Below are 25,903 nucleotides of genomic sequence, written 5' to 3'. Positions count from 1 at the left end.
CCTTGAATATGGTGCTGCTGCAGAGCCTCTCATTAAACTGTCCACCCACACACATTTCCTAGACTTGCCTACCTGGCCATTCATACACCCACATGCAATCTGTACCTTCACATCCTGCACCCAAGGACTGATTTGTTGAAATCACTCATTAAACAAAAAGACTAGCTGGCCTTTATAATTTTATTGTGCAGCTTAAGGGAGGTACTAAACAGCATGTTACAAAAGCAATAGTAGACCATGTTGTTCAAACCACCTAGCCTGTACCAATGAAAGGTATAAAAACAACAAATTAGGTTATGTAATGTATAATCGTGAATGAGCAACACCTAGACAAAAGGGTAAAGAAAAGTTTCAAATATAAAATTTTAAGAGCAAAATATCAAAGCGGAAATTGTTCAGTGCTGGGACGCCTGAGTTTTTGTCCAAAGACTGCCCCATGGTTCATGTTCATACAAATGATTTACAAAATGAAATGGTCATGCTGGCTTAATATAATTATTTGTGAAGTATTGTGTTGAAACAGTGTTGATGGTCATAACATGCCTAGTCTTGGTGCCCCTCAGAGTGTAGAGAAGTAATCCATGCAGCCTGTGGCCCATGTGTCTCGCCTCGGTAAGTCCTCTCCATCTGTCCTCACAGCGGGCACCATGGATGGCTCCTGCCTTCTCGTTGCTTACTTTCTGCTGAGTCAGACGGGGAAGGACTGTGTGAGGCCGATCCTCACACGATATGCGGTATTCCTACCTCCCACAGGAGGGTCTGCCCCTGCACGGATGCCAGATTTTGTGTTTAATTTTGCTTAAGCCTGGAGAAGCACAGGACAAGATTGGATCATAGGAGTGAGATCATAGTTCCATACACTGACATAAATATGATTGAAACGCACCAGGTTACCAATATCACAAGGATATCCAATCACAAAGATGTATTTATAGACGTCTGTGCAGGACTCAACCATGTAGAGGCTCTGCCAGAGAGTGACACTCACTTGGCATTTCCCTCCCGATTTTAAGTGTTTGGGATCTCGCCATATCTCAAGCAATTCACTGATACATACAGGAGCTCATCCAAATGTTGAAAGGTCCTGAAGACACGCTTCAGCTAACATTTACACATTCACAATCCAATTAGTCTATGACCTTCATTTGATCCTTTTATCTACCCTCCTGTCTCCTTGTTCAGGCAGAGTGGAAGGGATACTATATCAGTCATCCCATATAACCCATCTACAGTATGGGTGATTGGGCTGCCCACGCCCAAATTAATCTGGTGTCTTTGGTGGAAAAATTAAATATTATCCATTATCTTATTTGTGATTATCAACAGCTATTCTTATGTAATAAACTGTAAGCCTGATGCAGCAAGTCAAATGCAAAAGCTGTCTGATTTACCATAGAATAATGACACGTTTTCCTGCAGTAAAACAAGAACAGTATTTTTTTTAATTTCTCGCTTTCCTTCTGGGCCGTTAGATTATATAGGATTAGGCAAAAATCAGCTTTAAACATGTCAGTCCCTTGTTTATATCTTTGTCCATCAATCTGGCGGCAAACCAGATGTGATTCATTATCCACCTGGTCTGATTAAGGACTTCAATCTGTTTCAGCTCTCTGGGCAGAGAGCCAGGGGAAAACAGCCCCACTGCTCTGCCAATAAAAGCTCTGTACCAGGTGTGTGTATTTGTGTGATTACCTACAAAACAGATGGGCGGTTTATGACCATGGCTCTATAGAGAGCCGATAGAAGGACTGCAGCATCATTTGACTTGCTTATTCTCACACACACACACAAGCCGACGCTATCATCTCTCTGTCAGAACCACTCTGCACCCACACTCCCTCTATTAGGTGGCAGTCTGGCACTGTAGACTGGCAGGACATTTGGTGATGGACTGCTGTAATGCTGCCTAAGCAGCAGACTGAGACTGCAGTGGAACACTACGTGAGGTGCATGCAAACGACTATGCCACTGTTGGCTTCCACCTCCTAGCACTGATCACACGAAGGGTGTGACAGTTCTGCCCATCGAGCCCATCAGGTAGAGCATGGTGGTTACGGAAGAGTTGACTGTTTTTAGCATAGCCACAGAGAGGAGAGCTTTCTCTCCAAAGTATCCATAAAATGCTGTGATCGGAGTCTGGCACCAGTGACTATAGCAGACTATTAGGCTGATTTGATCAAAACAAGGTTTCACAGAAAGCCTGGCAGAAATAGTACATGATAAGTGTGTTTGAGAGCACAAAACATACTTAATTCCACTGTTCCTGCTAGAACTGATGGGGCAACAAAGTAATAATTAATTACAGAAAAACACAAAAAACAAAAACACTTATTTTGAAACTCTGCTTCTGAGCACAGATTAATTTTCCAGCCCCACTTTTTACAAATGACATCAATCACAAAAAGACATTCTACATCTTCGTGGCTTGGTCTCTTCTTTATATACAAAACAACATTCATACAACATACAGAAGCTGTATTTTCATCATTATACAGGGTGGAGCACAGCTGCGTTCATTCGAGGGAGTTAGTTAATACTGATGGGGTATGACTCCTTCCTCCTCACATTATATGACGAGCTCTTCTCCTAGGCAGATGATGGCTCACCCTGGCCCAAAGATAGTGGAGAAGGTTGAAACTTCACTGAATGTGCTTTCTTGCCCAGTAGTGGGTTTAAACAGCTTTTCTGATCCACTGCATTTGCAGTACTCCGTTATAATCTATATTGTCTAACCTCTGTGGAGTAGTTCACCAAAGGACATCGGTGTGTATTGGCAGTATATTATAACATACATGATATAAACCTCTTTTTTACATGACGGAGTAGTAACTGCTAATAAATGTATAATTTGTTGATAACTTCTTCCAGAAATACAGTACAATACCAGGATACAGCACTACTGAACATTACAGCACTGCACCAGTAAGATTGAGAAGAGTGGATTTTTTAAATCCTTAATTAAAAACAATAAATCACAAAACATTTACAACCGTGTAAAAAAAAAAGAAAAAAAAGAAGGGGGAATTGGCCATAAAGTGGATTTGGTTGTTAATGCACATGCATCTGATATTCATTCTGTACAAAGATAACTATAGAACATAAAATACATCGCTATTAATACTGTCATTCTTTTTCCAATTTTGCCCAGCATAACAGAACCCCTGGACCATAAATGGTCTATCATTCCAGCATGGATCTGACAGGTCAGATCAGATCCCACCATCTTCACTGCAGAAATGTGAGGGAGACGCCTACAGCAATACGTCTGTTGGACAGTTCAGACATTTAAGAACAATACAATCTGTTTGTATTTGACATGAGCCTCAGCCTGGGGGCACTAGGCACCAAATCCTGTTAAACTAGACACTATCTATTACCTACAACCCTTTAACGACAGACATGACTGAGCTGCATTGTCTGGTGGTGTGGAAACACACACACAGAGACTGTAAGACAAGGGTGTAATGGGTTCATTTGTATTGTGCACTGCTGTTTGAAACTACACAGACAGAAATGACATTTAGTCTGGCCAGCCCGCACACTGCTATCAGTGTTCCATGATAAAATAATTTAGCATCTAATTCATCTAGTTCAATCATTTGGATGAAGCAATTACAAGGTGCTAGTGTTGGTTCTATCTCGCACTGCCAACTCTTGAGGATATGATCTGTAATAACAACTTAAGTGAAATCCAATACATTCATCCACAGTTGGAAATAACAAGGTACAGGCACATCCATAGAGATAAATGGGTAAAACATAATTTGGTCAAGTTGGTTAGGGGCTCTACAATCAGTTTGAAACAAAATCCAAGGTCCAATTCCCAGTGTTTCCCTCACAGGGCTGGGTGAAGACCACCTCAAATATGCCGTTGTGCAGGCAGGGGCATAGGTGGGCAATTCAATTAACCTCTTGATACAAAAGTGCAGAAGGTCTGACTTTTGTCAAAGCGACTAAGTAAAAACACTATACTATGTGTTCACATTTTCTAGATGGGTAGCTGTCCATCTGCCTGTCTCTCTCTTTGTCTGTCTGCGGTCCCAGTCTCCAAGACGGCAATGCCATGTTGCAGTCAGGGGAAACAGACAGCGTTTCAGGATGCAGACTCAAGCCTGCTCAGAGGATGCCTGGAGGGTGGAAGGCCAGGGGGCAAGAGGAACAGAGTTTGGTGGGTTGCGTGGTATGGGGTCAGAGGTGAGAGTGGGACACAGTGGACCAGACCTTCTCCTCAGGAGAAAAAGGACCAACGTCTCAGCCTCAGGGTCGATGGAACCTGCACATACAAACAGCACACACATGGGTTAGACCTATGCAGTGGTCTGGTCATGGGGTGTGGTAACAGGTGTGTTAACAGGTCAACCACACCGCACATACCAACATGCCATAACAGTTGCTCGAATCTAACATCACACAATCTGAAGATTGAACCAAGTCTCTGAGACAGTCTTTTCTATCTGAAGCAATTTGAGTGTAGAAGAGAACTCACAACCTGTCTCATAGTATTAAAATCTAGTCACTTGGGCTTCCTAACCTGGTGAACTGCTTGCTCTCCACATGGACTTCCATCTCTTTGCTTTTAAACTCATTCAATTCTTTACGGATAGCAGCCTGGAGAAGAAGAAAAACATGGTTAACTCAAGGTCAAAATCACACTAACCTCTCATTAATGTGCACTGAGGGACCATGAATAGTAGATGACGATCAATTATTAAGTAAATTACTCTTTGTGGTATGTTTGCAATTCAGTGTAGAGGGAGCTGAGTGATATAGAAACCCAGTCCAAATTAGATGCTTCAAGTCCAGAAGAACCCCTGGTCTTACTTTATCTGCAGGGGTGAGCCTGGTCCAGGGCTTGTCTGCCCTCCTGTCGTAGTCCTTAGCATCCGTCACCTCCACATACTCGTTAAAGCACAGAATCCTACGAGCCACCAGTTCTGCTACTGTGGGCCTCACACTTAACTACACACGCATACAGGCATGCATACAAATGCACACACACACACACACAATATATATGTGAATCATAAATGAGTGTTGGATTTCATAGTAGACCTATCAGACAGCTCATCCAGGGTAGTGGTGGACTCTTGAACAAAGAGATCATCAACATAACTAATGGTGTAAGTATTGTATGGTACATCATTTCCAGACATGCCCTCCAGATGGAGTTGTTTCCCAATCATTCATCTCCCCATAGTGAGTCGTCAGTCAGTTTTTCTAGCTGTGATGAGATGGATTGACAGACTTTTGGCAAGCTACATGGTATCTAAATATAGCAAAGCAGGATACTGTACCTTTCTAGAGAGCCTCCTTTTAATCTCCTGAATGGCCTCATGTTCCTCAACCTTGTTCTTCTCTGCAGATGGAAAGACAGACAGGAAGAGAATGGTAAAAAGATGGAGGACACAGAATTATTCCTTCCTTCCACCATCTTCCAGACTAAAATGGTGCTAAAAATGTCTTCTACACATGGTGGGTGCATGTGAATGTGTGGGTAAGAATGTGTGTGTGTGTTACAGGACAAATGTGGCTGGGAGACTAGGTGAACTTTGACCCTTGTAGTCCCTTCAGAGGGCTACCCATCTGGTTTTAATAGTGCACATACACACACACACACAGTATAAATAGATCTCAACCTACTAAGCAAAACAAAACAACATGATCATCTACTTAGCAACCTCTTCTTTGCAAGTTACTTCTGGGTTTGTGGGAGAAATCGAAGATTTTTCTCTGTATTTAATTATCACATTATTATTATTATCATTATGGATCCCAATCAGTCGATCAGGTATTGCCTTATGGGTATTGCTGTCTTAATACTTTCAAACCCAGAACCTAAACTAACAGTCACACTGTTCTAGTGGAGACAAACAACAATTTCTTCCAGATTCCAGAGCAACAAGAGGCCAAATTAAACATATACAGTATGCTCCAAAAAGAAAAGGCTAGCACTTATTAGTCCACAAAGTATTTGGCTTTACCAGACAGACCTCTTTCTGGCAGCAGAACTCTCTGGTTAATATTTGGACTTTTCTTGGGGCTCAGTCCGAGCTAAATGTTTCCCCACATTGATTGACTGGCCACTAAACGTCCCAGACAGTCTGACTATGGGTCGAACATTGGCCTTCTGCCTCATAGACATGAGATCATGCTGCTGTATAAGGCCAGAACAAATTCAACTCCTTTTTAACCTAGGCTATAATGCTGTAGTTTGAGCTATTTGATTCTGTTCTGTGACATCCTCTTACGTTTCAGGATGTTCCTCTGCTCCAGTTCTTCTGTGCTGGGTCTCTGACTCAGTCTCCTGAGAGAGGCAAAACATGGAGGATTCAACTAAACTACCCAAAGAAATACAAATACCATAACAAAATCAAATGTCTACATAAACATAAGTATTAAAGCCATAAATATATGCAACATAAACATACAATACATACAATTGTAACTTAATGAAACCCTATGTTTAAAACATTAACCATAAACTAATATAGAACTGTGTAACATCCAATTGTTATGACTAATCCTGATAATAAAGTATCAGTCAATTACCTCATCAGCCCCTTTGTAAAGGTCAGGATATTTCTGTGATTCACCCCCCCACTGATGAGCTCAATCTTAGATGAAGCCTGCGGTGTCAACACACACTTGGGGCAAGAGGTGTTTGTGTGTGTTTTGTGTGTGTGTACCTGACAAGCTTGGAGCCAATCTGCTGTCGTATCTCATGTCGTTCTGTCTCGGAGGCGCGAGGCAGGATGTTTTTCTCCTCCAGCTCTCTCTTGCTTGGCCGGTTGCCCAGTTTGATGGCCAGCGTGTCCCGGCGGCGGATCTTACTGGCCAGGGAGCCTGGAAAACAGACACACAGAAATTAAGCCCTAGGAAGTGTAGGCCCTGGGACTGAAGACTCTCACTGAGTCACAGTTAGTCAAATTGAGATTCTATGCAAAACGTGCTTTAGAGAAAATCACGCTATAAAATGCCATGTAGAGAGAAGTGAAGAACAATTGTGAAGGAAGGTTGGTACAACAAGGGAAGGCTGTGATTATGGGTAAATTAGATGTTAAAACGCACTAAAATATGCTCGGATGTATGTACATACATCCTTGGAAATGTACAGGTTGAACTACATGCAAGGCATGTCTGGCTTAGACATGGCAACTGAATATTTTATGCAGAAGTAGAGGGTAAAAATGTAATATATACTGGCTATGAACATCTGAAAATCTATCCCATACTGGTTGTGTATTCATCGTCCTCTTCCTCCTCCTCTTCATCGCGGTACAAGATTGGTCCGTCTGAGTCGGAGTCGCTGGCCTGGCTGTCTCTGGGCCGGTCAGGGATTACAGTCACCTCAGGCTCCTGCACGTTCACACTCAGGCCCTGTCGCTCACCATCACCGCCTGCTGGTCTGGTAGCATGACGGAGAACAACAGTCAACTATACACACACACACACCTCAATCCTGACAGACACTCAATCCCTTATAATGAAGTGGTATGCCAGAGTGCTAGTACTCACCTCTGGTGATTTTCGGTGCACCCCTCCCCATCACCTGATTGGGGGCCTTCTGCTCCTCCCTCTCCCTCTCTCCCAGCCTCTTGACTTCCCTGTGAGGAGCTGTGGCTCTCCCCCTCTGTAAAGGAGGTCTCCTCAGTAGCAACGTTAATATGAGGGGCTTTGGCTCCAGACTCCGGGTCAGACCCAACCCCCACCTCAACCTCCACCCCTGTCTTACGGCCATCAGGAGTGAGCTTAGTCTCTGGGCTGAAGAGGGGATCCTGATTATCTGTCTCTGGAGGATGGGTGGTCTGGTGGTTCAGGAGTTTGTGAGACTCCCCAGGTAGACTGTCAGTCTCAGGGGAGGCCTTGGGGGGGCCGGAGGATGATTTGGAGGGTTCAGGCCTCCTGTTGGTCTTCCTGTCTGTCCCTGTGACATCCAAGGTCTTGGATCGTGGTGCGGAGGAGTGGGGCAGGGTTGAGGTCTTGGAGGGATGGGAAACAGTCTTTGATGATTGGCCTGTGGTCTTGGAGGTCTGTGCTGCAGGCTTTGATGGGGCTCCTGTCTTCTTAGGATGGGAGGATTTGACTGTGAGGAGAGGAAGGTAGGTCATACTGATGCTGGTGGAATTACAGCAGCTAACAGAATTACAGCCGCTAACAGGTTCCAATGCTGCTTTAAAATACTAGATTTACTTATGGCTTATGTTTTGCAGTAGTCATTCACTTAAAGCAATACAAAACACATTTGTCAAACCCTTCTGGACTAAATTTAACAGCTCCATTCTGGGCAGCACTCTTGCTCAAAGAGGACCAGGCAACAGCAGATCAATAGGAGATTCAGAGCGGGAACACAGAGGACATTCACATTGACAGCCAGAGGAGAGAAGAGAGCGATGACAGGAGGAGGATAAGATGGAAATAGACAAATATAGGGGTACACAAATCTGATTTATTCTCCGGTAAATTCAACACTGTGACCTACATGCTCATCACATGCATTGGTATCTCAGGGCCAAACAGGAACACACATACACAGACAAAATCACATCCATGCAGTAATCCAAAACGGGAACATTGTAGTGGGCATCTTAAAATAGAGAAGTCCACTGATCATAAGTCATTTCACTTCCCTGATTCTGGACAAGGAGAAAGAGAGAGACATATTTACAGGATCTCAGAATCTCATCCTGGTATGGGCAGGACCAGCACCATGTTGCAGGGGTCACAAGGAAACTGCCACATCACAGGAGTGGCTGGGCGAGGGGTCGGAGGGCAAGGAGGGGGCAATCAGAGGGATGGCAAGGTGTCTGGGGTCTTCCTCATGCCAACACAGTCACTGGGTAATCTCCATGCAGACAGGCCAGGCTGCTCTGCCTGCCTACCTCACTAATACTCACCAGCCCCACGATTAGTGCTCCTGGGGTTAGCTTTGGCTGATGGGGCAGATGCAGGGGTGGATGTAGGGCCAGACGCAGGGCCAGCCTTGCTGCCTGTGCTTTTGGGAGGCTTTTTGGTCCCTGTTGAGGCCTCCTTGTGCCCTGCTGAGCCTGTAGCACCCCCTGCAGGTCTGGCAGGAGCAGAAGCTTTGCCTACAGGCTGTTTTTTAGTAGGGACCTCCCGTGTTCTGGGCTGCTTTCCCTGGGGAGGGGGTTTGGTGTTACGCCTCTCTGAGGGGGGTAGAGGAGGGGGAAGATATACTCCTCTGATAGTAACAAAACAGACAGGCGAGAGGAGGGTTCAAAAGAAAGCCAGACAGCACAATAGAATACCACGGCGAGAGTTTTTCTCTCTAAGTGAATCTACCATAGTCAGGTTTCATATCACGGCTTTCCGAAACCTACGATAAACCTTCCATCCTCTTGGTTCTGAGTAACCTTAGTGGATAGCCCCAAACAGACAAGGGCTGGTCATTAAGAGAACATGAGAGAGATCAGGCAGTGTATGTGTGGTTGTGGAGCGTTGGTAGACCTGAGAAAGAGTCTGCATTTTAGTGTCAGGAGAACATGAGACATTCAGTGATCTTAGGTCTCAGTCTTCAGACTTAAGGGAGCCCTGGGAGAGACCAGCATTGGTCTTGAGGCTTTAGGGTGGCAGCAGTGGAGAGGATTACCAGGCTGGAGAGCAGAGCAGTTCAGGGTGGTTTAGGAGGCCCAAGAGGAACAAGTACACGCTCAGCCCCCTCTGATCTACCTTTTGATCTAGACTGACAGGAGACTTTGATCTCTGGAGATTAACATGAAGGGATTTGTAGCCTTGCAGGAGGGCTTAAAAACAGGGGTGTGTTAGGAGTGTGTGTGTGTGTGTGTGTGTACATGCAAGCACTATGCACCGTGGCAGTGTACCATGGATAATGATCCTAATGAACTGGAAAACTGAAAATGGAGACTTCTTAATGGGTACGAAATGGGAAAGTCGATAGAAATTGAATTGAGAAAAGCCCCCACAACACTTTAAAAAGCATCCACTGGCCATCCTGTGGCAGGTCCTGCTAGATAATGGCTGACATTAGGAAAGGGTTTACTTCACTGGTGGATAGTCGCTGCAAAATTAGGTACACTCTCAGCTCTCTAAATGGCTTCAGGTCGATTCATTAGCCTCTGACTTGTGAGCATACGAGAATTCCAGAACTAGGATCCAGAGTAACGGTACCAGAATCAGCCCTAGACTCTCCAGGACCTGGGTATTCTTCAACCAGAACATCCAGCAGCTTATTTACCTGTTGCCATCCCATCCTCCATCTCCTCTGACGGCACAGCCTGCTCGTCGGAGGATGTTGTTTCCGATGACTCAATGTTGACTTTAACTTCCTCTGAGGTCCCACTGGGTGTTGCATGGCCGTTCAGCGTCTCTGTGTTGATTGGTTCGTCTGGGAGGAGGGAAGCAGGTCAGCAGTTAGCAGGAGTTATGGGATTAGCATGGGTCACTTAACTGACTGAACCACACTTGTGACTAAAACTGCACTCTGACTAAATCCACACACGGACTAAAACAGAGATCCCCCAGCGATCTAGAAAACACCATGTCTAGAAACAACTCCTGCCTGACTGATCTGATTTTGTATGTGGTGATGCAGAAGCGCAGACGCCTAGCATGACCCCAGTAGGACCCTACTATAGCCCTCTGATGCTCTCCTGCTGGTCCTTGCTCAGGGATGAGCCAGACCTTGGTCAGGGATGAGCCAGACCTTGGTCAGGGATGAGGACTCCTCGCCGGATCAGCTCCTCTCTGCTCTGCCGTGTGGAGATCTTCCTCTCCAGCACTGTCAGGGGCAGCAGACAAGAGAGAGTCACACTCATTACACTTATCAGTGTCTGTCAAACCCCACTTTCCAGATATTAAAGCAAGTAATTAAATACACAGTTGAATGCATTCTAGAATTTAGGGATGAGGAAGCAGAATTGCATCAGGCTGCAAATGTGATGGGGAAGGTAGTGGAGCTCAGCAGCGTTTAATCGATGTCAAGATATTACAGTCATTAAAGCCCTGGCCTTTGTCACAATATAGCAGTCTCTCTCTCTCTCTCTCTCTCTCTCTCTCTCACACACACACACACACACACACAGCCAAACACACCAACAGTTGTCAGGCAGAGTCATTAAACAGCTGTGATATAGTGGCCCAATGCTATTCCAGAGAGACCCTGCCTGACAACCATCTTTTCTGAAGCGGAACACGGCTTGAATTCACAGCTACACAGAGCAGCCCCCCCCCTCCCCCCTCCCCCCTCCCCCGGCCATATTCTCATGTTCCACTGTCACGCTGTGTTTGGGGATGTGTTCAGGAAGAGCACGGCCCCCCCAGATGAGCTGGGTAAATCAAGCTGGGGTGACGAGACCTACTCTACACAGAGTGGCGAATTGATTAGACATCATTATGTCAATTGTACCAGCATCCTACTCAGATGCATCGCACACATGGCATTTACTTACTGTGGTGTTAGAATGAGATTACAGAATGTAGATGTTTGATTTATACTTTGATTTATGGCCTGAACTGATATTCCAACTGAACCAATGTGCACACTGATCTTTCAAACAAGCACCCAACAGACATGCACACAGATACACACCTTTGGACAGGTCCTGGAACTTGTCGCTGGTCTTCTTCTTCCTCCATTTCCAGGGTCTGAACAGCTTCCCCAACGTGGACAGCTTCCCCCGCTGCTTCAGAGGAGCATTCTGGGTAGCAGGGCCGCCCACCACCACATCACAGTTGGCCAAGGACGCTTTCTCCAGTCCGTCAACTGTGGGAAAGGTCACACACACACTGGTCAGACCCCAGTTACATACATACATACACACACACACACATCCATACACATCCATCCATACATACATACATACATACATACATACATACATACATACATACATATACACAATGAAATCAGCTTCACCTTTATTGAGGCTCATATATCATAACATGTCTTTATGCCCTCCAGTGCATTTGGTCATTCAGTATGCAGCTAAACACTTCTCTCCTTTCCCCTGGGTACCGCCAGAGAGAAAAATCAGTTCCCTACACACTGCGCTAGCCTAGGGCATGGTACAGCCCTGTCATTTGTCAGTTTAATATCTCCATGTGAATGTTCAGAGATTTGCGAGTTCCTTTTCTTGGCCAAAAGGACCAGATGCCCGTCCCTCCCAAGGCACTCCCCTTCCTGTTTGACAAGCAGGAGCAGAGGGAACGGAAGCCTCTGGAACACTCCTGAGAGTAGCTACATGGTAAGTGAACACACATACGCACACATATAATACACACACACACACAGCTTGTGTGGAGGAAGAAGGGAGGTGTGGCGTTTCCTCAGGGCTCAGGAGAAGGAGGGGGGACCGGGGCGGCCTGTGGCTCAGCGCAACAATAACCTATCAATAAGCCACTGTACTCTACTGTACACAAAAGACCTGTCCTCTGTCCTTTCATTTGCTGTGAGTATACTGTATGTGTGTGTGAATATGTCAGTGTGAATGTGTGGGCGTGTTTATGTCAGTTTCCATTAGGCCCGTTGCACATCAGTAGTGTATGTGTGTGGAGGGTCATGGGAAGGGGAAGTGAAGAGAGGTCTGTCCAAACACAGCAATGTGGGGAAGTGACATCTCCCCAGACCAACACAGGACTTTCCCTCTGACAAACACCAACATCACTCAGACAGTTAAACTGGGGAAAGTCCTTCAGAAACATACACATGGACGTTCTTACAGGGGAAGGCTTCCACCATGACTGGCTCAGTGTTTTACTCAGTGTTTGCTGTTGACGTTGAGTCAGGAGTATGACTGTCACCCCGGGCTCACGGTCATATGATGGATTTCATTAGTGGCTGTGTGTGATAGTGTGTCGGAGCTAGGGGCTGCTCTGTCTGGGCAGCCCCAACCAATCAACACTAGACTGAGAGGGACACACATATACAGTACACGTACACATCATGGGTGCTGCTTCAATACTAGACTCGTCAGTATTGCTTCTATCCTCATCTTGTCCTTTCCCAGTTTCAATTACGCTGACTCACCTACACGTGACCACCTACCATAAACATTGCATTAACCAGTTAACAAGCTGGCAATATGAAGGCACAGCTGGGTAGTATTGATGCTGAGAAACACACACAAGACTACAAGCTATATCCTGGAAGTGAAGCTAAGTGATGCTAAGATAGTGCCTCAGCTCCAAACCCCAATTTTGCCCCAGTTTCCAGGCCCCAGCCTCTAGCTTCTAGCTCTGCCCCAGCCTCTAGCCCCTCAGCCTCTGGCCTTCTCTCCCAGGGTCTTGGCTCCAGATTGATATCAGAGCAGAACAATGGTTTTGCTTCAGCACCTTCTTTGTGTGGCTAATGACAGGAAAAACACTCATGTTCACAATCATCACCCACAGTCTCTCAGAAGAGTGGAAACGAGACAGATCAGGACTTAATCGGAGCTACTTGGAGGCGAGAGAGGTAGGAGTTTGGTTGGAATTCTGACGCAGGTCCTGAGAACACACCACATCACAGATCACCTCAGGTTGACCAACACAAACATGGATGTCTCAGCAGAACAGGAAGAGAAATGGAAAGGAGAAAGAAAGAGAGAAAAACAAATAGACACAGACAATGAGCAAGATAAAGAAAATTACGAGGTGAATATGCATAGTAAATCATAGGCATACGTAAGCTGGAGCTAACTGAAACTGAAACCCATAGCGATGTTGTGAATATGAAATAAGAACGAAATGTACTTATTTTCAACAAAATGCAACACACTTTATTTATAAAACGATGACTCGTGCAGAAGATGACGTCAGTGAAACGAAGTGTCTTTTAAAAAGACATCCAATGCCACTCATGGGTCCTGTGCCCTGACAAAGCCAAAAGAACATCCTATTACACTAGACAACCGTCCATGACAGGACGTCCCCATCCCTGCTTGTGTTGGTACCGTTTTCCTCTCTACACGTTTCACCACATGTTTTCTCCATTGTCTTCCTGCACATGCCAGAGGCTATAACAGCAACACTTGGAGAGAGAGAGAGAGAGAGAGAGAGAGAGAGAGAGAGAGAGAGAGAGAGAGAGAGAGAGAGAGAGAGAGAGAGAGAGAGAGAGAGAGAGAGAGAAGAGAGAGAGAGAGAGAGAGAGAGAGAGAGAGAGAGAGAAAGGGAGAGGCTTCCTCACTCACTGGGGAAGGCTGCTTAACTTTTACAAGGGAACTTTAAGGTTATTTTTGGGGTATTTTCAAGTCTTAAAAGTTTCCAAACATTTGCCAATGTTTGCCAAATTTGACGCCGCAAATTATCTGCCTGCAGAAACACTCTGGACACAGTAAACGGAAAACCATGTTACAGAACAATGATAGTGTCTGGCTCTCTGTCTGTTTGTCTAGATAACCTCCGGATAGCAATGACAGCTTGAAGTCCTACCAGTCACACCCCCACTCGGTCCATCCACCCATGCTGCTCTTACAGGTGCTAAACTTAGGCTTCTATTGGAAAAAGACTACTGGAAATCCAATGACCCTTTAGAATGGGCTTATAGTCGAGTTAATTGATAAACTGATTGCTGTTGTGATTCATTGAAGCCATCTCATAAATCTAATGGAAGCCCAATTAATCAAAATGTGTTTAACTCTTGTGATAACATCTTATTAATTGATTAAATGCATCGGATGTGGGCTGGGGTTCAAATCCAGCCTGGGTCCTTTCAGAATGTCATCCTCTCTCTCCACTACTCACTCTAAAAACATTAAAGGTAGAAATGCCTAAAAAAATCTTTAAAAATTGATCAGATGTATAAATATCGTCTAAATTAAAGCATCTAGAATGAATCATCCTATTTACAACTTAAAAGACACAACTTAACCATTATGACCCATTACAACCAAGCCGTTACAGTCCCATCGATGAGAGCACCTTGAGGAGACTTGAGGAGTTCAATAAAACTTCAGTAGGCCTACTCATACCTCTCTACTAGGAACCGTAGAAATACCAAGGCCTATAGGCTCTTTCCTTAACGGAAACTTCAATCTGAAAAAAATTGCACTGCCTTAAGCAGTTTGTTCAGAAATTAACAATGTGGGGAAACACCTTGATCCCATTCTTTTCATTTTCTTTCTTCCTTTCTTGTCTTTTATTTAGCAGTTTATTTAGGCTTACTTGGTGAATTCATGATTTAAAGCAGTGTAGGTCTACTGCGTGTGAGTGATCAATACAGAATCATGACCACAGAAACTTCACACTTACGGAAACATCACAACAACAAAGTGACATTAATTTAACTTTAGGGCAGACGCATATTAAAATCGTCTACTTTGTGCATACTTAATAAAAAATTACGCGTAGTATGATGGGCTAAAGTTAGCCAAATAGTCGTTGAGACGAATTAAATAACATACCGACTTCCTGAACAATGAAATAGCGGAATGTGTTGCGACGAGTGAGCAGCACACTCACCGCTCGTGTTGTGAGACAAGGTGGAGACAGCCGCCTGTCCCATTGTGTCGCTACTGTCTCCGGTGCCCAACGATAATCACGCCTTCTCCGACGTACTTTCTTGGCGAAATCCTCGCGCTTCGTTTCGTTTAACGTTCATTTCATCTACTGGTAGCCTACTTGAGGCCGTGTTCCGTTGTTGAACAGTAGTTCAAAACTTCGTTGAGTCTCCAGGGCAGTTCGTAACCTCCCCTTGCCTCAACGCAAGAATGCTTGTCATTCTTTATTCAGATTAGACTGTGTAAGGACCCGTCACGGGATAATCATTCTACAGTAGGCTACGACATAGCGGTTACGTCTATACAATAACAAATAATATACCGCCATCCACACATTAACGCTAAATGCAGATCATATTTTGAGAGAAGGCAACACATCTGGTCAGATGCAATTGTGAACTCAATATTGCCTATGATGTGAACCCAGTCTAAGTGTACCTCTCCAAATTTCAGAGGGCAGTAACTGTTTCTTGAGCGGGTTGGCCGTTGGAAGGCCAGAGGGTGGGGTCCAGTCAGAAAAACCTTCCGAGCTGTTTCTCCCCTGGTCTGATTTACTGGGACTCAGCTTGGCTCCTGAGACTCTGAACAAAGAATTGCATTGTGTAGATACTTTGTTTCATTCTCAACATGCCCCTTATTGCCTCACAGCCATAACCACAATATCCTCATAAGAAAAGATCATCTTCATCCTGACTGTCAACCTGATAAAGGCACTTATACACTATTTGGTAAAATACTAAAGTTGTGTGTTTAGAACATCTTACCACTTTCTGCTCTCATCTAATTCCCCTCCCACTGACTTTGTGATTACAGTGTTATGTGAACTGATTTGGATAAGCGGGCGGTTAGCAATTAGAACCTGCTGTTACTGGGACTTAATGCTCATACAAGACTGAGATCCACCTTCAGATCACACCACGTAACCATACCAACCAGAGATGGCAGGCTGGGGTAAAGGGCTCGGTCACTATGACGTATCTGTCCATACGCCTGCTCCAGGGTTTCGACAGTGTTAGCCTCTCCGTGTGTCTGTGTGTGTGTGTGTGTTTGTCAGTTCTGCAGGATCTCATCTCACACCCTGTCTGCTGTGAGTCTGTATGAGATAAAAGAACTCTAAATAACTATACCTACATACAGTACATACAAAACCCCAACCTTGACGCACTCCCGCAAACAAACAAGCACACACAGTACAGTAGTAGCATGACAGTGGACATAATGCTCAATACAGATGACTCATAGTCAGCGGCCTCTGATTATGCACAGATGACAGTAGTATACGATGATAAGGCCATTTCATGTCACAGCTCAGCCATTTGTTGAATAAGTGACTACTGATAACTATTTATTTTAACTAATAACTGATTAAAATTGTTGTACTCGCTGTGATATATTGTTTTTTATTATTGTTGCTTGCTTTTTCCACAGGTACACTTGCACTTATAGCGGTTCATGTTGTTTAATTGTAACTTGTTTAACTACATGCTCTTATGGTTCTTCCCTTTGGCACTTACTTTGGTTGTTCACAATGTGTGCTTCATGTTTTGGCTACTCGCAATGTTTTTGTGGCTATCTTGTTGTTATGATCAGTGACCTATGCACTTTGTAAAGCTCTCTCTTGGAAGTCGCTTTGGATAAAAGCGTCTGCTAAATGAATAAATGTAAATGTAAATGTAAGTGATGAACCCTGAAAGTCACAGATTGGTTCTGAGCAGGAGGAGGAAGAGGAAGGGGTGGGCCTATGTATCTTCTGGATTTACAAGAACCTCTTGTGTTTAGATTCAGAGCAAGACTGCCCTCTGCTGTTGAATAAAATATCTACCTGTTAAAAACATCCCCAACCAGTTGTCAACCTCTCACTCAATAAAAAGACATAATCAATACTAATAAATTATGCAAAACCAGTCAGACAGACACTATCATTGCACAATAACATTGTTTCCCTCTTATTCTGCCAATCTCCTGTCTGTCAAGTGCTTCTGGTTGCAGGGAATTTCAAGTGTCAGTTCATGACATGTCTTTTGGCTCAGTTCACTTGATTCTAAGCAGTCCTTGTTCTCCAACCACTACAGAAATATTAGGGAGTCCTCTACAAATTGTTACCTCCACAACATAAATTTGTGCAAACACATGTGTTAAGCAAATCATAAGTAACTATTAGTACTATACAGCAACATAAGTGATTTAAGAAAGACATCATTTGCCATTATATATTATGACATTAAAAGACATTCAGGTCCCACTGGAAGCATATACAGTGGATTCATGCAATGGATAAATAAATGTAGATTTTGAAATATAATGCTATGCATGAAAATGTGCCTTTTCATCGCTGTATTTGTCATTCTGACGCAGTCAAGGATGAGAGAGTCTGAATGATGGAGAGATGAGTTAAAGAGAGATGAAAGAGATGAAAGGATGATATAGAAAGAAGGGAATACAGCCAGCTCATCAGCTAGCGAAGGAATACAGGAAAGGAAAGAATCGTGAATTATTTACCTTACTGCTCAGCAGAACAAGCAAGTAGTTATTGTTTAAGTGCTTCTTTCTAGCTCTTGCTCTCCTCAGATGATTTATTTATTAACTTTAAATATCTGGGTAAGTTCCAATGCCTAGTAAAGGGAATTAGTTTTTTCTTTTACCACACATCATGTAAATATAACCGCAGTTACAATACTTAGTGCTGCTCATACTTGTTTAAAACCTTAACAACACAAAAGATTAATTTACATTAAAAAAAGTCATGCCCTCAAACCATGTGGTTTAGTCTAGACTCAGTCTAGGCTTATGTGTTTACTCTGCTGTCTAACCATGCCGAGAACATCTTCAGCTGTGTTATAACAATGTGAAAGTATTCTGACTCATTCAACTCCCTTAAGAGAGACAATAATAACTGACTCTGGTTTGTATTTAGACTGTGTGGGTGCGACTGGACTACCTCTCCACTCAGACAGAGAGCCGTGGAGACTGGAGAGCTTGGGCAGAGAGGCCTCAACAAGCACTGCACAGTGACCACAGAGCTGCCATGTGAGAGGTTCTACCACTACAGGTCCTTGTTTAATTATGAAGGTCTGAGTCAGAATACTGGAGTTATGTGTCTGAATACCTAACTGCAAGACTACAGTAGCAAGGAGCTGTATGATGAAGTTGACTGTATTTTATCTGTGCATTTTAGCACAGAGTCATCATGAAACCAGTCATGGAGCAACTTTATTATGAATATTGTGGGAGGTTGAGGACATTTGTTTAGAAACATGACTAAGACACAATCCTAACCAATAGCATAATGTATATGAACGTTTTTCCATGCTTCACACAATGTTAGAACTCAGTGAAGTGTGCTGCAGTACAACGGTATTGTTGACCTTCAGTTCACTATGAAATAAAAGGTCAGGCAGCAGTTGCATGCATACTGGACTGTCTACTCACACAGTTCAATAGCCATATACTGTACATTCATTTGAAGTGAATTCACCCTTTGCATTTAAAAGCAGTCCTCCAAGTGAAACCCGATAGCATGTTTGTTTTGTTTGTATCCTACGGCCATTACGGCAGCATCCTTCCTGCGCTCCACTAAAGTGTTGTAGGTAGTGAAATCAATATGTGGCATCCTATCAGTAAGAGGTTGAATCTAGCGAGGCTGGGAGCAGAGAGCTAGCTGGGCTCTCTGTAATGTAGGACGGTTAATTATAGCAGCATGCTGCAGCAGGGAAAACACAGAGCATTATGTTTCACCCAGCACACAGATACAAGCTAATGGCCATGTAGATGTTGATTACTATACAGCAGAGAAAACTAAAGAGAAGAGCTGGAGAGACTATCTGGGCGAGAGAAAATAGGAGAGACTAGCAGCTAACAGGGGATGAAACAAACTGGTGAGACAAACTAGAAATAAGTTTTTACTTCTTTCTCTGAATACCTAACTGCAAGACTACAGTAGCAAGGAGCTGTATGATGAAGACTGTATTTTATCTGTGCATTTTAGCACAGAGTCATCATGAAACCAATTGCTTGTCATGGTAGCAGCAGTCATGGTAGAAATAAGTTTTCACTTCTTTCTCTGAAAAACTACTGTAACTTGAGCACTATCCACTTGACAATGACACACAAATACTGGGAAGCCAAATAACCAGTGCCTCTCTTTGTGACCATGCATTATCTGATCCCCCCCCTAAATTGAAATCCAATTGCTTGTTCAGAACTGCCATGTGTCTGGATTATACGAAAGGTTGAGGTCACTGTCCTGGTTATAAATGGAGGGACTACACGAACCATGGTTTTTATTATCACAGTTCCTTTATGAGTGGCTCCAGGCCCTATGCAGCATTCTGATGGACACAATGGCACTGCTTTTTGTAACCTGATAAGTCTGATTATTTCTCGTATCGGCCAAATGTAGAAAATGCTCCTGTAGTTCTCTGGTTCTAGGCTTCTTGAGAATTCAATCGCAAAAACAACAAACATTGAACAGCCCCAGTCAAAGCAATTCTGAAAAAATGATATTTATAGTGACTTAAGGTTAGCAATGTTTGGGGGTAGACTCTGTGGGTCTGCCTGAAAGCTGACTCATGGAATGACCATGCAAATGTAGAGATCCTGTCCTTAGTGGATGGTGCACAAACAAACACATACACACACATTTACACACACACACACACACACACACACACACACACACGCACACACTGCTTTGCCTTGTAAAACATAACTACCATAAGACGCACACACAAACACAGGTCCTGGGAAAGGCAAAACATTCATCTTTCAACAGCCGTCTTGAAATATATATGAACCCTGGCTATACCTTATTCAGGGCTGTGAAAAAAGACAATCCTGTTTTCAATATGACATCACCACCTCTGGCTGGCAGCCTTTCAGGATGTGATGTATAACATGGCTCATGAAGTCTCCTTGGGGTCTGTCTTTGTGTGTTCTAACCAGGTCCTTGCTTCTCCCTGCCAGCCTTGTGTCCATTACTAGATTAGAATAGGAGTTGTTACACAGTGAAATGTTGGGACATCTTGGCAGTGGTAAATTAACCTGATCAGATGACATGCATGGACCAAATATAGCCTGCTTCTTTAGCTCTAGTGGCTTAGTCATGCTCTCCGTCTGCAACGCTATGGGCATCACAGGTATGCATAGAACATGTATTACAGGCTTCGCTGTTTTTGTCATACATGTGGGTTGTATTCACATGACGCTACTTGTGTATTGTAAACATAATCAAATAAGCATAAAATAATCTCACAACCTAAACAACACAGCCTTTTAAGTAACTGAAAGAACTACTTATCCAGCAAGATCACAGTTTAAATACATTGATATACTGCCTGAGGTTCCTTGTTCTGTCAACACAAAAACAAAAAAGCCTTATAAATTCTTAGTTTTAGAATTCTTAGTAAGTTCCAAGGCTCCATACACCCAGTCTGCTCCAGGCAACACAGGGTTATACTCTACTAAATACTTCGCACAACTCAACAAGTAGGCTGCTGGAACTTGGACAACCAGCTCAAAGAGCATCTCCCTCTGGCACACAAGGACACACACACAGAAACATACACACAAACGACAGAGATAGTAAATGGCACTCACGAGCATGTTCCATGACTGGCCCAGGAGATATGGATCACCCTTGTGAGCTGATCCTTCCCTTTCCCTTGCACTCTATCTTTCTGCTTTACACTCACTCTCTCTGTCTCTCTCTCTCTCTCTCCCTCTTGCTCTCCCTTCCTCCGTCCTTTACTCTCTCTCTCTCTCTCTCTCTCTCTCTCTCTCTCTCTCTCTCTCTCTCTCTCTCTCTCTCACTCACTCACTCACTGACTCCCTCCCTCCCAACCTCCCTCTTTTTTTACTCATTACCTCTCTACTGTATTTCTCTAACCCTTCACTACTCCCTGGCACCTCCTCCCTCTCCCTTCCTCCTCCTTCCATCCATTCCTCGACCTCCTCATGTGCAGAGAGGCTCAGTCTGACGATCATCAGCGGTCCCTCCTGGCTGCCTGACTGCCTGTGCCTCCTTCCCAGTAGGTCAGGCTGGTAGTAGGGGAAAAGAGGTGAGGGGGGGGGGGGGTGGTAGAGGAAAGGGGGTATGGGAAGTGAGTAGAGAATGTGACCGAAGAGGACACAAGGGTGAGTTGAGAGGAGCAGAGGAGTCTGGGTAGGAAGGGATGTGAAGTCAGTTTGAGACGACAGCAGACATGGTGCAGGAAGCAGGGGAGAGAGAAAAGAGAAAAAAGGATGGATGACAAACAACCATTATCCACATTAGCAGGTCTGATTGAGCCAGAGCATTAGCTGGAAACTCCTTGTCCATTGGGGCTTTTAACTCTCTACAGACAACCGCCTGAGGATAGAGAGAGAGAGAGAGAGAGAGAGAGAGAGAGAGAGAGAGAGAGAGGAGAAGAGGGAGGGAGAGAGGGAGGGAGAGAAAGTAAAGGAGATGGATCAGGGTTTTAAGCAAAGGTGAAGCAAAACAGAGACAGTCTGTGCTACTGTCTGTAGACAGAAAGCCCTGTAACCTTCCAGCACACACATCCCTCAAAGTGGGCTTAAAGCATCGACAAGAGGCTATCGAACATTTCTGGATAAATGTCATTCATATATGCCCCACCTGAAAATTGACGTAGTTAAAATTACATGTCTACATGTCAATCACTGTTCTATCTTAGCCCAGGAACCAAGGAGCACAAGCAAGATGCTCAAAGAATTTCGATTGAGACAGCCTCGTCAATTAGACGGAAGGTAATTGCTCTGCACTATAGACAAAAGAGAAGGGTCCAAAAGATCATTATGCTATTGACTAGGAAATGCTTTGGTCTAGAGCGACAGTCAGTATGTCTGCAGTCCTAACCCCCCCTCAAACCTCCCTTGTCTCTTGTGGTGCCAGAAATCCTGACACAGACAAATAACATAGTCACATCATACACTAGGTTTAAAGCCCATGAAAACATTCAGATTCTGTGTTAAGAGGAATTCCTAGTGGTAGGTGTAGACTAGAAGGTATGTGTGGGTGGTCAGATGGCTGAGCGGTGAGAGAGTCTGGCTATTAATCAGAAGGTTGTTGGTTCGATTCCCGGGCGTGTCAAATGACGTTGTGTGCTTGGGCAAGGCACTTCACCCTACTTGCCTCGGGGAGAATGTCCCTGTACTTACTGTAAGTCGCTCTGGATAAGAGTGTCTGCTAAATGACTGTGTAAATGTGTGCACCTCATATTCTGTGTCCTGCACCTGTACTCTGGTTAACTTATTATAGAGTAAAATCTCAACAGGAGCGTCTGAACAGATTCACTCTCACCCTCTCTCCCTGTGGATCAGAGTCCAGGTGAAATATCCGGAGGTGGAAAACTCAGGTTAGCCTAACATAATCACTCTTGTGTAATCCTTCCTGTTTGAACAGCAGTATGAGCAGTCTTTCGCCATTAAAACAAGGTGACAACCAGCATCCACATCCTGTTGCCGTGGCAGAGAGTATTAATGTCCCTGTCACATGTGACAGGTTAACCAGTCGGGGTTACTGTTTAATATCTGGTCCGGGTCTGTATAGGACAGGACTATGCAGCAAGGTGCAATTTGGACATGGTTTAGACTGAGCAAGCAGAATATCAGCTCTGCTTCAGGTTAAGGTTTAGGTTAGTTCATTTGTACTAGTGTAAGAATTTGTTTGCAGTAGTAGTCATCCATCTTGACACACATTTTAGAAACAACCCAGACCATCGATAAACATAGTCAAGGTTCCAATCATTACTAAAACCACTAAAAGTTAAAGAAAAAACTATAACATCTGTGCAAAGTTGTTTTGACTTGTTCATCTGAGTTATGGCTGCTGGAACAAAGCTATTTTTACACCACTTTGTTCTGTACTTGAGACTGTAAATTCATCCAGGAGGAAGATGCAGCAGAAGACGTCGTTTGAAATCTTATGGGAAACTTCTGGGTCTTTAGGAACGATACACACATAAACACAGTCTGATGCATAGCAGGGCACTCAGGCTGGTAGCACTGTTATGTCATGACGGACATAATCCGACTGTCAACAGGAGATGATTCAAGTCCAAACACTCGTCCTGGAGCGAGGCCACCACCACCTTTCTTCCTTACTGTTCTACTTAGAAAAATGATAGTCTTAAAACTGAGTTCTGATGTTATTCCTATGTGAGGACTTTGTGGAAGTAAGTGGATTTGAAGCAGAGAAGTTGTTACCCTGCCAGGGCTGGAATGGGACAAAAAAAAAGGCTCAGACCGGCCCACCACAATCGGTCGGACTCTGAGCCACTGCGTCTGACTCAAGAAACAGAGGGGGAGGGGTGGAGCCTAAGAGATGTGATAGGGCCAGCCCAGTGTCAGTATGGAAAATGAACTAATAGGCCGCTGTCCCTGCTTTATGGCCCGGTCGTTGGCCAATTTTAAGTTTATTATAAAATAAACTATAAAATTAAATATATATATATATAAAAATTATCATATGGGCCCCAAGTGCGTCGACCCGCCCGGTATGCCAGATTACCAGGCCAGGCCTGAACCTGCTGTAAATGTGTTGCCCTTGTACAAGAGATGAGAGCACCAAAAGATGTAATAAGTAGTTAAGGAATCAATGTCAAGCTATTTCCAGAAGAAGAGAGAAAACTGGGGCTGCCTATCTGCGCTGTGTAATTACATGACTCAGGCTGTAGGGGGAGAGGAGGGCCTCTGTGATGACACTGAGGACCCTCCAACCTGCATATTATCCATAACAAATCTTGCTCCCTCTCTTTCTGCCTGGAGACCCTGGGACTTCACTGCAAACCTTTAAGAAAAAATGGAAATTCACTCTTATAAATTAGGAGACCAGAACAGTAATTGGACAGATCAGAGATACAATAATACATGAGAATTAAAATGTCAAATAAATTCATACAAAGTCTAGGTTAAATATGTTCTGTTATTCATTGTATTTGAGAAACACCAGAATAGGGTCAAGAAAGTTACAACAAAAGGAGCTTTATCTCCCTCTAGTGGCGGTTTTAGAAACAGCAGAGTTCAAGTGACAACTGGCCTCACAACTGGTTTCTTGCAAGATGAAGCCCTGAAGTTTTGTCCAGTGTTTGGACCATGGCAGCTGATCCTCTGTCTATCTGAAAGTAGGTTCAACCTCACCCTGACAATTTCTCCGGCAGATTTCTACAGTATGTCTACAGGCCTCATTTCCTGTCATTAAAACCCAACATCGCAAAACATTTCCTGTTGCACTGAGGTCAAAACCTAGGAGATGGACAAGAAGATATATTAATGAGTGTACTCCCACGAAAAGAGAGAAACAAGAATGTACAAAATGTAATATAATGACTATTTCTAAATATTTCACTACTGCTGTGCACATGTATCCAGAGTAAGATCTAGACGTTTCTGCTCTGACCACTGTTGTGTGCATCTGTGGTTTTCGCTCACCACCACAGCCTGAGTAGAAAATGAAAGATGATGGAATGAACGTCACATAGCTAACCCACCCAACACCTGGCCAGAGGATAGAGACTGGTTACACCAGGAAGTGGTTTAACTGTGAGAAAAGATGCAGTGGGTGTTAAAGTAGCATGAAGAACTGGGTCAAAAAGAGTGAACAGTGTGTTTTGTGGATATTGTGGTACAAATAAATAGTCCTAAAGCAATTTAGTTCAACTATGGTTCAACTATTGTGTGTTTTGTATGTAAATGTTTCCTTGGCTTGTACTGATATAGTAGTTCTCTGCTTCTATAGCTACTCACAGCCTGATACCCTTCTAAACTCTATGTTATTACAAGACATGATGATGTGTTGATGTAAAAATGCCATTCTGTTCACGATTATAATATGGGGTAGAACATTATTCTTTAGATTCATGTTATGATCTCTATAGAAAATACTTGAGGTGAGAGGACAGAAGGACAGAGGTAAACGTGAGGTGAAACGTGAATTGTCTCATCAACTGTGTAGACAAGACAATAGGGAATCCAGAAATACATAACTCTCCCCACCATTACCATTATAGAGACAAATACTTGTGCCTATGACCATATCGCAGGCCTGGCTGAAGTTGCATCTTAGGTGAGCAGCATCAATCAGATCAGCAGCATCATAGCATTTAGTTCAATATATTATAGAACACCATGATAAATACTGAGGACAATCCTAACACTTTGATCCCTTAGCCGGACAATATATTGGGGCGTAGTACTACTTAGAAATATTTTACCTGAACATGCTCCTCGCAGTCTGTACAATAGTCTTGACCTGAAACCTGAAGTGACGTCACTCTGCGAACGAACTCTTGGCTGGGGGCTTATCGAAGAGAATCTGATCAACTCGTTGTAACTGTCTTCATCAGCCATTTCATCCGAAAAACATCTGTAGAGGTAGATAAATCTATAACGTATTTTTATAAAGGCTGAAATGAGTACGGGTGACAGGGAAAAGCGGCAACTCAACTTCGTGTTCT

The 25,903-nt window shown here is 43.9% G+C and overlaps 1 protein-coding gene across 3 annotated transcripts; it reads right to left on the bottom strand.

The window, feature by feature from the left end:
• Positions 1-2,417: 2,417 nt before the first annotated feature.
• phactr2 (phosphatase and actin regulator 2) lies at positions 2,418-25,903 on the bottom strand. Of its 3 annotated transcripts, none has more exons than XM_062464076.1 (12): positions 25,661-25,903; positions 11,567-11,740; positions 10,682-10,756; positions 10,214-10,363; positions 7,516-8,083; positions 7,233-7,405; positions 6,687-6,843; positions 6,249-6,304; positions 5,295-5,356; positions 4,822-4,959; positions 4,532-4,608; positions 2,418-4,273 (listed from the first exon to the last, which is right to left on the bottom strand). In XM_062464076.1, exons 1-12 carry the CDS (start codon positions 25,794-25,796, stop codon positions 4,258-4,260), a joined length of 1,782 nt encoding a protein of 593 aa, XP_062320060.1. In that variant the 5' UTR covers positions 25,797-25,903; the 3' UTR covers positions 2,418-4,257. The 3 variants fall into 3 exon arrangements, with proteins under 3 accessions (XP_062320060.1, XP_062320062.1, XP_062320061.1); XM_062464078.1 differs by lacking the exon at positions 25,661-25,903 and adding an exon at positions 21,048-21,206; XM_062464077.1 differs by lacking the exon at positions 25,661-25,903 and adding an exon at positions 15,415-15,790.

This window comes from Osmerus eperlanus, chromosome 6 (genome assembly GCF_963692335.1).
Source record: "Osmerus eperlanus chromosome 6, fOsmEpe2.1, whole genome shotgun sequence".
Taxonomy (NCBI): Eukaryota; Metazoa; Chordata; class Actinopteri; order Osmeriformes; family Osmeridae; genus Osmerus; species Osmerus eperlanus.
Note: the sequence above shows the minus strand (reverse complement) of the source record. Positions and strands in the feature narration are given on the sequence as shown.